This window comes from Cynocephalus volans, chromosome 16 (assembly GCF_027409185.1).
Source record: "Cynocephalus volans isolate mCynVol1 chromosome 16, mCynVol1.pri, whole genome shotgun sequence".
Lineage (NCBI taxonomy): Eukaryota > Metazoa > Chordata > Mammalia > Dermoptera > Cynocephalidae > Cynocephalus > Cynocephalus volans.
This window is the reverse complement of record NC_084475.1, coordinates 38672118-38686976: the sequence shown is the minus strand read 5'-3', so window position 1 is coordinate 38686976 and position 14859 is coordinate 38672118. Positions and strand designations below refer to the sequence as shown.

At 39.6% G+C, this 14859-nt stretch overlaps 1 protein-coding gene across 1 annotated transcript in view; it reads left to right on the top strand.

Annotated features, from left to right (window-relative positions):
• TMC1 (transmembrane channel like 1) overlaps window positions 1-14859 on the top strand; it is a 188278-nt gene that overhangs the window by 91561 nt on the left and 81858 nt on the right. The window contains exons 5-6 of the mRNA XM_063080407.1: window positions 2686-2776; window positions 4435-4516. Coding sequence (XP_062936477.1) covers window positions 2686-2776; window positions 4435-4516 — 173 coding nt within the window. The remainder of the gene's footprint in view (window positions 1-2685; window positions 2777-4434; window positions 4517-14859) is intronic.

Sequence of the window (14859 nt, the reverse complement as noted above, 5' to 3'; positions counted from 1 at the left end):
TGTGATAACTCCTGTGTATACTTGATTTTACGAATTTCAAAATTTGTGATGTCAAATAATTGAATTCTAGTTAGTAGTGCTAGAACATAATGTATGGATCCTAAAATTGACTACGCTATGCAAAATTGGGCAATAAAGACCACCGGGCTCATAGGAAAAAATAAGGATAAAGGCACAATACTCAGACACATAATTAATGACACATTAAAGAAGAAGGCAGAAATTTGATAGAATAGCAACAACATTTTATACATGTTCATGTTAAGGAATATATAAATGCTACAATAAATATGGCAGTTTACCTTGAAAAGGATCTAAAATTTGCTTGTGGAAGTGGCCTTCAAAAGTGTTGCAGCCTGTGGGTTACTGTGTAGTGTGGCAGGGAGGTCACTGTAACCCAGCTCTGAATGGGTGAGGCTGTTCTAACCTGTGTTAGGAGCTGAGGTAGCTGGTAGATGAGGTGTGTGTATTTTATGTATTTCTACACTGCTTGTTTTTGCTGGGTGCAGTTTTCTGCGTTCACCTTGTGGATAAAATCACACATAAACAAACCCAAAATTCATGTTATGCTTAAATTGTAATTTATCAATCATGTTCGGACAAATTAATGGTTTCCAAACAAGCATTACAGTCGAATTACCTGTGTAATAATTCCTTCAGTAGTTTCACATCTATGATCTCACCTGTTCTCGCCACCACTCCAGCAGGCAGAGAAGCAATTGCCTGACTGTTGGTTGGTTGGCAGATCCTGGCCTGTCAGAAGCCACACTATAACTGAGGGAAACTGTGCCCGACCTTGCTCAGGCCGGTGCGAGTGCTGGGCAAGTGTGTGCTCCTCTGAAAAGCAGGACACTCACGAACGTGGGTGCAGAGAGCACCAAAATGGAAAGGCCCTAGAGACAGATCACAGAGGGTGGATTAGAACCCAGGCTACCAGATCTTCAGGTTAGATACTCAAGTTCAACATTTTATAAAGTCTCAGCTAGATGCCACCCTCCCTCCTACCTTGTCACCTCTATAGCACATAGTTAATGCTTAAATGGGATGTGTTTTATTCATTGCATGGACCATAAAAACCCACCCAGGAGAACTCAGTTTGTAATTTTTGGCATGGCTTTACTGAACATTTTAGAATATGTTGAATGTTTTAGAAACTGTTTTTCAACTAATCTTCCTAGACCAGAGGTTATGTCAAATGTCAGGGCATGGGACAAAGCCAGTCTAGTAATTCTTCTCCATGTCTAAGAGGCCGCCAGTTGGGTTTCAGAGAAGACTAATTATGCAGCAAAGGGTGCAATCCTAAAGTCTGGAAATGAGTTTGCTTTTAAGCATTAATTGATGCAGAAAATACAATTATTAGGTACTCCCCTGTCTATATCTACTACAAATTATGTCCAACAGCTCTATTTCCAGAAGTTAAGTACCTCTTGTGGTCAAAGCAGCAGTCAATGTTATGGGAGATACAAAAGGACGAGATATTTTCTCTGTTGTCAAGGAACTGATTTGGGGATTCTATTTGATGTCTGAAGAGAATCTCCACCATTGTGCTTGTGTTTTTGTGCTGGAAAATGGATGTGTGAACATACACAGGTGAACAATGAGGCATCACTCCTAGGACTGGTTACAGCAGCAGGTACATGTTGTTTTTTGATTGCTGTGTATTACAAAATCCTGAGCTTAGCACTGATATTAAGGAACATCTTACAAAAAAAAAAAAAAATCCTTTACTGACCTTTCATTTTTTAAGGTTCACTTCATGTGTTAGTAAAAAGTTTATTTATAGTCATGTGTTGAAGGGTCTTGCCTGTAAAACCACACATTCCAGGGGCCATTTAAACTGACAACAAAGCTACACCTGTGGAATCAAAATCTCCATTTGGGTTATCTGTTCTTATCACAACAGAGGCTGCTCTCCATCACATAGGTAATATGCTCTTCAGCCCTTAAGAGGTGAAGAGAAACATTCACTTCATAACAATGACAAAACAAGGTTACAGACATTGTAGTATGTATTTATATATACATGTTCACATTGTTCATTTTGATGAATTAATGTTTCTAACACACGCACATAGATACTCATGTAACTACCATAAATGTACAAATATTTGGGAATAATGTTAAAGTTTAAATTTAAAGCCCTTTCTGTATATGAAGCCAAAAGTATTTCTTTCCTTTCCTCTCTTTCCTGTACTCAATTTGCTTTATAGTTTGATTTTTCTGTTTTAAGTCATAATTGCTTTTATGGGATTAAAGGCCAGGTCAGTAGGTATGTTCTATGTCAGTTTGTCCTAAACTCTCTACTCTTTTCTTGTTTTAAAGGAATTCTTAAAAAAGAAGAAAAGAAAGTATTTTTTAAAAAGCATTCTGATTGCCAGAATCTGTTGTAAACTTCAGATTCAATTTTATATGTGGTAGAAATGAGATCTAGCGTTCTCTATTTTGACACTTAGCATAAATTTCTTGCTTTTTGATGATTCCAGTGGAGTAAGACTAAAATATCTTACACTTCATGGCCAGAATTAAAAACTTAACCATGCATTAAAAGTCTCTAGGTTATAAAATACAGCTTAGGTTCACTGGTTAAGGGTCTAGAGAGCCTAGAAGAAATAAGACAGCAGACTTCTATATTCTATTAATCTCAACCCACCTCCACCTACCCCTTATTTTGTTTTATTTTCTCAGAGAAGCAAAAAAATTTGTGAACGAAAATGAAGGTGCACTTGGGAAAGGAAAAGGAAAACGGTGGTTTGCATTTAAGATGATGATGGCCAAGGTAAGTATTTTTATAATTCAGTCTGGTTTATGCCATATTGCCCTCAACGGGGAGAACATTGGTTCTACTCTGAGGGGGTAAAAAAATTCTTACACTTTGTATGTATAAAGCACAGATACCCATATAGTACATGCACAGTATTTTCGTGGTATTAAAGTTTGTGGGGAGAAGGGGTCAGGAAAAAACTTGTCATTAGAAGAGTTCAAACAAAAAATAAGTTGGGAAACATTGATTTATGGCAAAAGACTTATTCGTATGATTTTATCACTTCCAAAAATAAAAGATTATGTTCTTTTCATTTCGTTCTCTGAGAGGTACGGCATTCTGGACAAGGTCTCTTTCTCAAAAGGTCAAGGACATTTTCTCAAAATGTCCACAAGCTGCAGGGCCATATAGCTTTTCTCCACCAGGAACATTGACTATACATTGGATAGAAATTTTAAAAAAATGATATACTGATATAAATATAGATTTTTGAAGAAAATAGAAAAGCAACTAACATTTATTTAGCACTTATTATGTGCCAAGCACTGAATTGAATCCTTCTATAAAGTTATGTTTAGTTCTCACAGTAAAGTAACTGCATAGGTATTATTATCTCCTCTTTACAAAATTTATACCAACTGTAAGCTACATGTATTCCCCTAAAAGTGAAGTTTCATAAATAAAGTTCATATATCTTAATTTTCATGCACACACAGACATAATAGATTAGTTTTATCTGTTTTTGTGGTTTAAATAAATAGAATCATAATACTTATGCTTTTGTTTCTGGGTTTTTGATGTAATATTATGTTCGTGAGACACATCCATGTTACTGTGGGAGGTATTGTTCATTTTTATTGATGTGTTGTATTCCGTCATATAAAAATGCTACACTTTATCTATTCATTCTTTTGTTGATGGACATTTGGGCTGTTCTAGTTCTGGGGAATCTTTTGAACTTCAGACTTGTTTTATACTGTTATTTAGACTCTATGCGCCTGTTCACACCTCATTATCCCACCATAATGTGCACATGCAAAGTTATTTATCTGTTTCCACTCTTCCTAGTGGTCCCCTTGACCATGGATGAGCCAACACAGAGGAGTGAAATGGAAGGAAGACCTTTTGTAAAATTAACATGATTTTTTTCTTTCCTTTCCTATGACGTCATGCCTTTCCATTTAGCTGATTGCTCTGCCTCTACCAGAATGAAGTGTCCCATGCCATCCTGTGTTGAAATTACCTGTTTATATACAATCCACTCTACTAGACCAGAAGCTTTTCAAAAGAGCAACTATTTCTTATTCAGATTTCATTAATTCCTTCATGCAATGGATATTAATTAAGCATATACTGTGTGCCAGTCACTTAATATGTGTTAATTCAGTCCCTGCTCTCTTATTGTCTGGTAGAATAAACAGATCTTTTTGGTGGTAAGAATATTTTCCCCAAAACAGGGGGTGAATAAACAGTTTTTGCATTAAGTTTGCCTGGGGGTGGTAGGAAATAGGGAAGCAAGTGAAACCTCCTGTTTTCCCTTTTTACAAGAAGCAGTATTTGGTGCCAGAGAGATCTTTCCAAGCTTGTTGCCTGGTGATGTTTTTGGGTGGGGGACAAACATCTTGACAAACCAAGAGGATGGGATTTCCTGTTGTACCTGCTTTCCTTTTCAGAAATGGGTAAAATTCCTCCGTGATTTCGAGAACTTCAAAGCTGCTTGTGTCCCATGGGAAAATAAAATCAAGGCGATCGAAAGTAAGTTCTCTTTGGATCTCATTGGATGGGAAAAGTTGTCCTAGATAAATGTCTCCTAAGCTTATCAGATGCCTTTCTCAGTTTCTAAATTCTTGGGAAGATTAAAAACACACCCCCAGCCAAACAAAAGCATTTCTTATGGCTTCTTTGGTCACTGTGAAGATTTGCTAACACTTACCACGGTCAGCACTGGAGACCCCTCTCTTATATCCTTCCTTAGACCAAAACATTCTGACTTGGTTTTCTCTCCTACACAGCAAAGTCAGTACTGTGGACAATGACATTGAGTCATATTTCTAGGAAGGTAGAGATTTTATTTTGGCAATGAACATGACATTGAATGAATGTTAGACAACAATCAAAATGAACAATGTTTAAAAAGAGTGAGGAAGTCTTAAAATCTCATTTTCCAACCTCTTTAGTAGAATCAACAATAGTCATCTAGGAAATTGCTGTCTGGATATTCATATTGTGCCTTCATTTTGTGAAATAATGTACAACAAAGGTGAGAGAATATATCCAATCAAACCTACTTAGTGCAGTGCTCTAAGCTCAGAATAAGGAAAATAATTTTAAAATGTTATAAATAAAATAGTAAATAATTTTTAAAAAATAATAATAGATAATATAAAGAAAACAAGGGCCAGCCTGTGGCTCACTTGGGAGAGTGTGGTGCTGATAACACCAAGGCCATGGGTTCGGATCCTTATATAGGGATGGCCGGTTAGCTCACTCGGGAGAGTGTGGTGCTGACACCACCAAGTCAAGGGTTAAGATCCCCTTACCAGTCATCTTTAAAAAAAACAAAATAAAATAAAGAAAACAAGATAACATTTGAAACAATTTTGAGCACAGTCTTTCCATATTCTGGTTTCTCAGGGTTTTGACTAAGAAGTGGTTTTCATCTGTGCCTCTGCAGATCAGAGGCAGGTTTTCCTGCTGGTTAAATGTTGAGTCATGTAATTGAAATGGAGATGCCATCGGGAGATAACGCAGCTGATGAATATTTCACTGACACGATTGGGCACATTTTAGGAGCGGCTGTCCCTCAGTCCTCTGTCTCTCATTATTAAATGGCAATTATTAGGTGGCAATAAATTAAAACACATCAGTTTATTAATTGCACCTCCTCCCACATATTGCATGTGCCATTCCTTTCTTGCTTTATTTTTCTCCTTAACACTTAACACTATCTATAATACTATATTTTTAAATTAATTTTTTAACAAACTTATTTTATTTTATTTTATGCTCATTTCTCTCGATAGACATGGAAGCAGAGATTTTGTTTTGTTCACTCCTGGGCCCCACTTGACACTTAATATTTACGTGTTGAATAAAATGACAGATTAACTTTTCAAATGTCTACCTTTCTAGGAAATAGAAGCAGGAGTTTAGACATGTCAAAAAAGAGCAGACATCATGGAACCTTAAGTTTCAACTGTACAACTGAAGCATGGTACCTTGAAAGGCACTGAGGAACAGAAGGCCATTTGGAACATTAAGATCCTGACACATATATGTGGAAGAACTCTGGATTTGGTCCTTGCTTTGCTACAGATTAGCTGTTTGACTTTGAGCCAGTCATTTAATCCATCTGGGCCATACTGTGCTAGTTTATGAAATGATGGGGTTAAATATTGATCCATCATAAGGTGTATCCCAAGAAATTTGTAGTTTAGCTAAAATACATGAACTAGAAAATTATTTATTTTGAAAGCATATTAGAGTGAGTTCTAGCCTATCTTAATAATAATGCCATGCTCATTTGTGTTCTAATTATCTGTCTTGAGTGGGATAGAAACAGATGGAATTATTTCTATTGCCAGAGATTGCAGACAGGAATGACCATCCATCACGAGTGTCACTGTGGAAAAACCAGATTGAATGCTGCTCAGTAATACCTTCAGTTGTCTTCTCTTTTCTCCTCTTCCTCCAGGAAATTTGGAACAGCCAAGCTGAACAATTTAAGCAAATGTGGGTTATTTTTCTTTTCCTATATAATTTATGATTCGGTTAGATCGTTCTGACTTCTTCGCTGTTGATGGTGCATTGCCTCCGTTGTGAAGAATTGACCCTTACTTTCTATTTCACCAGCAATCACCACAACCACCATTTACTGAGTGCCACCATGAGTCAGACACTCTACAAACATTTTATTTAATCTCCAAAGTGCCTGCAATGTGCACATTAACCTTCCTATTTTATGGTTATTGTTAAATAACTATTCCAGAATTAGTTAGTAACCAAGTTGAGGTATAAAAGGCAAAGTCTATCTTAGTTCAAAGCTTATACCTTTCCATGTGGCATGCTGCTTTTTGAGGAAGATTTTATAAGCTTTTTCTTTTTAAATGTTTGGCACCAGTTTTTTAGATAGGATTCTACCAGGCCAATGCCAGGATAAGCAGCAATAGCTTTCCTTGATAGTTACCCTATATTCTCATGTATTTACTTTCTAGTGTGTTATTTATTTAATTATATATTTCGTATTGTATAAGATACTGAATGTACTAAAATTTTAATGATAATCATAAGTAAACTATATGCTTTTGGGCTATTGTATTAGTTGAAAAGTATGAAACCTATCTAAGATATATTAGTAGAGAAATTAGGTTGGATTAACAATCTCATAGAATCTACCTTGCCAGATATAGAGAAAGCTGTATCCATGACAGTCTTTGAAGCTGAATTGAATGAAAAGCGGGAAAAAAATGTGATGTGGAATCAGTTTTCTAAGTGCTGAGGCTTTTTTGCTCCCTACTGGCTTCCTAAAAGTTTGGCAGTCTTTTTCCATCTCTGGCCCTCTGTTTCCACAAAATCTGGGGGGTTGACCAGTTGCTGTAGGAGGTCATTTCCAGCCTAACACTCCATGATTTATGTTATGATCATTCTTAGATGTATACATAGACATAAAATTCTTTACCTTATACTTTTGAGTGATAAATTATTGAAACATTTAAATTGAAAGCAGATTTATACCAAGTAAGGCTTGTACAATTACCTTCTCATAGTTGCTCAGAGTAAAGATGGTTAAGTATGTACCCTATTTATAAAACATACATTTAATTACAGAACTAACAAATGCTTTTTTTCCTTAAAGAAATGACCATTTAATCTTACAGAAGCTTTAGAAATATTATTATATTCCTTTTGAATGTCAAAATCATCTAAAATATAATATCTCATTTAATCTTTAGAGTAAACTTGACATTACTGATTAATTGAGCAAATACTCACTGAATGCCTGTCGTATCCTAGGTATGTTTCCAGGCAAAGACTGCACTCTCATTTATCTTACATACAAATGTGTTAATATGTGTATGGTTGGGAAGGGAAGACAGGTCATAAAATAGAAGCAAATAACTAATGAAGATGATTATGGATCATTCTAAGTGGCATGTTCAAAACAGGAACAGTTGCGCTCCATGCCAAGTAGTTTTTCTAATCCACTTTGCCTCACTCTCTGATCAATCTCTAAATAAATACTGAGCAAATATTTTTTAAATGTGGTTTTAAGAGTCCCAAGTTATCAGCCTTCATTGAGTTTCTCAAAGCTCTGTTTAATAATTGGCAGAACCAGGTGAAACTCAAGTCAGAATCTAAAACTCGTGCTGTTTCCTTCTTGATTCCAGTAAGACCTGGATCCCTTTGCTAGTGGGGACCAGGTACTCACCTGATGATTCCCACCTTTTTTATCACTTAAAAAACAGATTTGATAATTCCTGCCACAGAGTATGCTGTGAAGTTTACATTGCCTGGCAATGCCATGAGGTTTTACTGTCATATTAGCATTGAAAAGGTGTCATGCCTAAATGCCTAAAACTCCAGGCTTACCCTCATACTATACCTTATTAGCCACACTGCATTGCATATTTTGCTGAAGAAGCTACATGCCTGTAGCCCCGGGAATATAATTTATATGCACTATGACACCAACATTACTGTTGAAACCGTAGATTAAATAATTGAATGTCTTTCAAGCTGGAGATTTCTCAGAATCAAAATCTACTTTTTCCTAATAGTAGATTACAGCATCAAAATGATAATGTGATAGACCTATCTTTCCAACTGGAAATAGCTTCAGATAGGCAATACAGAGACAGAGTTTAGACTCCATGTTTCTCTGTTGGACCAAAGGCTCCAGAAAATACAAATCAAATTTGTCACATTTAATTCCCTATCCCTAGACTAGTTTGAAAAGTCTGTGGTTTATATCCTCACCTAACATAGTGGCATTTACATTGTACTCATATAGCAGGTCATTTAATTGGTCTTTTCCTATTTAGACATGCTTGTATTTGTCTGCTTGTTATCTATCATCTGCTGTTTAAGCTCTCGGTTGTGTTTTTTATTGCACTGAATTAATCCTTCAGTTCCAGGAGTTCTGCTACATTCTTTTTTAAAGTATTAGACTCTTTGTGAATTTCCTCCTTTGTATCCTGTATATTTTTTCTCATTTCACTTGTTGTCTAAGTCTTCTCTTACCTCTTTGAGTTTCTTTAAGATCATTACTCAGAATTCCTTTTCATTCATTTCAAGGGTTTCCTGTTCTGTAAGTTCTTGTATTTGAGATGTATTATATTCTTTTGGCAATGTCATATTTTCTTTTCTTTTTTTTTTTTTTTATTTCTAGTGTCTCGACATTGATTTCTCATCATCTGGTAGATCAATTGCTTCTTCTATTACTATGGAGTGGACTTTGAGGAGAAAGACTTCCTCCTCTTTTTCCAGGCTCCTCTGGTAATTTTTGTGTCAATGCAGTCAAATGTGCAGCAAGCAGTCCGCACAGTGGTCATGGCTACTACTGTGGTGGCAAGCCGTCCTTGCGGTGGTAGAAGTTGTGGTGGTGGCTATTGTGGACCACCTCCATGGAAGTGGTATGGAGATCCTGGTTGTTGTGGTGCTACTGCCTTCTGTGTGAGAGGGGGAATGCTCAATGCTGGTTAAATTCTTAGTGCACATAATTGATCATTAAGTTATGTTAGATATTATTATTATTACCCATTTTTTTCTTACAAGAATAAATCAATTTTATCTAAGAGACTAAGTATGTGGAAATGACTGCTCTTTTCATTTATATTTGCAGCCACACTATACTAGGGATTTTCTTTATAGTCAACACCAGCTTTAGTTAACATCCTCTAGTAGGATAGAACCACTAGAATAAGTGTGGGTGAAGAAGGGATTGTTCTTCCTTTTCATTTTTGTGTTGAGACAGGGAAAGGTCCTATGGAGCTTTGATGTCAATCAGGTGATTGATTTTGTCTCCTTTATGGTCTTTGTTTGTTGTGTTATGGTGCTTTCCTTCTGCCATAGAAGAAAAATTGTCTTCTGGATTTCTTAATCTGTTCAACCTGTGTTTGGGTCTTTCTTATAATCAGTACATCAAGTTTTGATGAAATATGTCTGCCTGAAATTCATTTTCTTTACACTTAGGATTCTGTAAAGAATGTACCTTCATATACAATAGTTGTGAAGCCACTTTCAAGTCCAAACACTGGCGTTTGGAAGCTTTAGACTCTAAAGTATATTTAATACGTAATGAGTATGTGTATGTTGGAGGAGGGAGTACTTTCTGAGATATCTTAATTTGTTTTTCTCTTTTGCATTTAGGTATATTTATTTATACCCTGTACTCATGAAACTCATTTGACAGGGGTTATGTGTGAAGGCTGGGAGAGGGTGGGCTGTGGTGATAATTAGAAGAGCAAAACTAAAAGAAGGAAGGAAGGAAGGAAGGAAGGAAGGAAAGAAGGAAGGAAGGAAGAAAAGGAAGGAGGAAGGGAGGGAGGGGTGGGTTAGTGTCCTGTGCTTGGGACTATCTACCAGAGTGTCTCACATGTGTTTCCAGGGAAAATCTTACCCTGGATACCTAGAAACGGATGTTCTCTTCCAGTAAATGAGTAACTGTAATGACTAACAAGCTGGAAGTCCACTACCTTTAATAAAACATGATGAGTGAAACTGGCTGAACAGCCGTCGGATAGTCGTCACCAGAGAACAAACATAAGGGCCATGAAACGATATGAAATCACTGGGAGCCAGGCGGATGATCAGATGTCCTGGGAGGGGCAGATGTGCTTCAGGATTTCTGCAGACGGACCAGTGCACCTGATTACAGCATCTGGGGGGCTTGTATGAGGGGTCTTCAAAACACTTGTGGAAAAATTTGTATTGTCTTTTAATTTCATTTTTCCCCAAACTTTCTAAAGTACTCTCGTATATCTGTACATGTTATGGAACTCTACACCCCTGTACAATGTGAAATGAATCCAAGTTTCTCTTTTGAGCTTAAAGAAAACCAAACACTCAGACTTCAGAATCATTGATTTCTTCCAAAATGTCCATTGGGAGATTGACCTTGTAAATTTCTTAAAACAACAACAACAACAAACACCACTGTGTTAGGGAATGAGTAAAAGGAAGCTGAAGAATAGACTAAGGTCCAGAAATAGAGGTATTCCTCTCATGTGAGGGCAGCCTCATCTCGGAAAGAAGAGGCTGGAATTTGCTCCATGTGAACCTTCCTTCTCTTGTAATCAGTTTCCCCACTGGTGACGTTTCAAAGCCAGAGGTCTCGAGAAAAGCAGTGGTCCCTGGAGGTGTTTTGCTGAATGAGGAAGAACAAAGTAGCTGATGTAAGGGGTGCCTGGGGCTGTTCATTGTTTTTTTTTTCTTGGACAACTGGAAATGATCTTTGGGAAGATTGGGAAAACTACCAACTTGATGCCGAGCCTTAGTGATCATGCAAGAAACTTTGGTTTTTGTAAGTCTATGAAATCTCAACCTGAGACTTCAGATTTCTCTTTTTTTTCTTCCACTCAGTACTTTAAGAGAATGCTGTTTTTTTTCTCAGTCAGTAAGACGTGGACAGATCTCTTGACTTTTCACTGTTTGGGGCAGGAGCGAGTCGACAGACGATTCTTGCCTATTGCCTCCCAGTGCATTCTCTAAACTTGAAGTGGTTTTTTGAAAAGTCATGAGTGTTGGCCCCTCCTTCCAGCCCCGCTGCTTAACACCTGTTGATGGCTTCTCATCACATTTTACCTACAATCCTCACTTCTCACCTGGCCTGACGAGGCCCTTTACCATGTGGTTTGGCCTTTCTTCATCCTCATCTGTCACCACTTTCCCTCACTCATTGTGCTTAGATTTGTTCCTCAATTGCTCCAAGCTCTCGCTTCTCTCAGGACTTTCATTCTTGATCTTTCTTCTGCTTGAGCTGCTCTTCCTCAAACTTTGGATCTCTGCTCAAATGTCACTTTCTCTGATGGGTCTTCCTCGACAAGCCTGTCTAAAGCAACCCCTCTCAGTACTTTACCTTGCCTCTATCTGGCTATCATTATTATAATAGATGAATATAAAGAGATATACATATGAGGGTACTTCAAAAAGTTCTTGGAAAAGTTGTATTATCTTTTGATTCAATTTTTCCACGAACTTTTTGAAACACCCTGATACATAGGTGTCTTGCCTACTTGATGTCTACTCCTCATTAAGATGTAAGTTTTATTAGAGTGGACACCCTGTCTGTGACATTGTGTTCTGTGTCTAAGATGAATTCCTGGCAGAAGATACTTAGTAAAGAAGTGCATAGTGAATGAATGACTTTCACCTTCTACACTGCCCCTGTAAAATACCAGTAATGAGGGCAAACAGCACAGGACGGCCTATAGGATAACCATCCATAAGAGAGGTTGTAAACTTCTTTGAGAAAAGCATTGTTTGGAGAGGGGTTTTCAAGATGGCGGCGGCTGCGGCGGCTGCGGCGGCTGGCGCGGAGTAGCTGAGGTGGAAAAGGTGGCCACTGGGCCTCAGGCAGCCGGGAAACTTGTGGACCTGCCTCTGGCCATCTCTTAAGGGAGGACTGCTGCTGCTGGCCGGTCGTGGGGGCTCAACGCCACTTTGCCCCCGGCAGGAGAGGCTGCCTCATTTACAGGCAACAGCTTTGAAGTGTGGAGCAGGAAAAGAACTGATTCTTAGCTGCAAAAGTGAGTCTTGAAACAGGGAACACGGCGCCAGGGCTGCTGTGGATGCAGCCAGGATCCCGGAGACCGGGGCCGCGCTGAAGAAGGCGGCCAGCTGCCCTATTCAGGATTCGAGGTTTCAGGCCGGCATTAAAGAAGATTCCTGGGAGCGCCCGAGCGGCGCCGCGACTGAACAGCCCGAGGCGGCAGCGCCGAGAACACGGAAGGCAACAAACCAGAGACAGAGCGAGCGCTCGACCTGGCACAGCACTGTGAGTGATCCCTGGCACATCTCTGTTCGGGGGGGTGGATGCCCACGCGGTTTCCGCCTGCACCACCAGGCCACTCACCGCCCCGGTGCTGCCTCCATTTTCCCAGGTGCGGGCAGCTCCGCCCTGCTCGGCCATCACTGAGCCCTCCCACTTGCTTGGCCTGGCGCGGGGGCCTCCGCTCCCACTCCCTCCGCGGTTCTCTGGCGGGGCTGGTGGAGGGGGTGTCCCGACCAGTTTTGGGAGGGCTAGGAAGTACGGGCGGGCCGACTGTCACTCCACCACACCCTGGACTCCGCCCCGGTAAACTTCCTGTTACTGGGAGGCAGATACCATCTCTGCGACCACCAGTTTGGAAAAAAGCCTAACGAATTTCTGGTTGGGAATAGTGTGGTAGGAGAGTTCCCAGGTCCGCTTGAACCTGCCGGAGAGCAGGCTGCAGGCGGGCACTAGACTCGGTTTATACCGGGGGGATACAAAGGTGAACAAGACCCGAGAAAGATCTACACAGTGCTACAAAGGCACCCAGAGAGACCGGTCGTCTGTGCCTAGCAGAAACCTGGTAGACTTCCTGGGCGAGGCGGTGCTGAGCAGGGTCTTGAAGGCCCAGCTGATAGACGAGGGGTGCAGAAGACACGCCCCAGCCCAGCACAGTGTGCACAGAGGGGGGAGACGTGCGGCCAGGGAGGCGGAGACTCGACAGGAACCACACACCCGGTGGGGTCGCCACTGCACGATCTAACAGCCTGGGCCAGAGCACACGGAACGGGGAGAAGTCCTGTACAGAAAGTGAAAGCTCAACAGAGATCACACACCCTGTGGTACGTGATCCACCAGCCCAGCACAGTACAAGCTGACCAGAAAGGTGGCTCCCCGGAGAAGCCCAAGACCCGAGGCAACCACACACACAAGACACTAGAGGCCAACTGAGCAGTCACGGCGGGAGCCATACCAAATTGTCAACCACAGCAACATCCTAGTTAGTCATTAGTCTTAAACCGGTGGACTGTGAAACCCCCTGCCACAATGAATAAACACCAAAAAAAAGACACCAGAAATACAAAAAATCAAGAAAGTACACTACCAAAAGTTAATAAATCTCATACTCTAGATCCTATAGAACAAGAAGCCCTTGAAATAACTGACAAGGAATTTCGAGTGATAATTCTAAGGAAACTGAATGAGATACAAGAAAACTCAGCTAGACATCATGATGAAATGAGGAAAAGTATACAGGATCTGAAAGAGGAAATATACAAGGAAATCAATTTCCTGAAAAAAAATGTAGCAGAACTTGCTGAACTGAAGAAGTTATTCAGCGAAATAAAAAACACAACGGAGAGTTTAAGCAGCAGGCTTGTCGAAGTTGAAGAGAGAACCTCTGAACTTGAAGATGGGCTGTTTGAAATAACACAAGCAGACAAAAAGAAAGAAAAAAGAATCAAGGACATGGAAGAAAATCTGAGAGAGATATCAGACAACCTCAAGCGCTCAAATATCCGAGTCATGGGTATTCCAGAAGGGGAGGAAAATGGAGATTCCATTGAAAACATATTCAACAAAATAGTGGCAGAAAACTTCCCAGGTATAGGAAAAATCACAGATCTTCAGATCCAGGAAGCTCAACGATCTCCAAACGTATTCAACCCAAAAAGGCCTTCTCCAAGACATGTCATAGTCAAATTGGCAAAACTCAGAGACAAAGAGAGAATCTTAAAAGCTGCAAGAGAGAAGCGTCAAATCACCTATAAGGGAGCCCCAATCAGGTTAACATCAGACTTTTCATCACAAACCCTAAAAGCTAGAAAGGAATGGGATGATATTTTCAAAATACTAAAAGACAAAGATTGCCAGCCAAGAATACTCTACCCTGCAAGGCTATCCTTCCGAAATGAGGGGCAAATAGTATATTTCTCAGACAAACAAAAACTGCGGGAGTTCACTACCACAAGACCACCCTTACAAGAAATCCTCAAGGGAGTACTGGGTTTGGTTCCTGAAAAATAACTACCACTGCCATAAAAACCTAAGAAAAATCTAAACCCGCTAGTACAATAAAAATGGCATTCATGAAGAGAAAACAAGCTAACAAAAACACTATCTACAA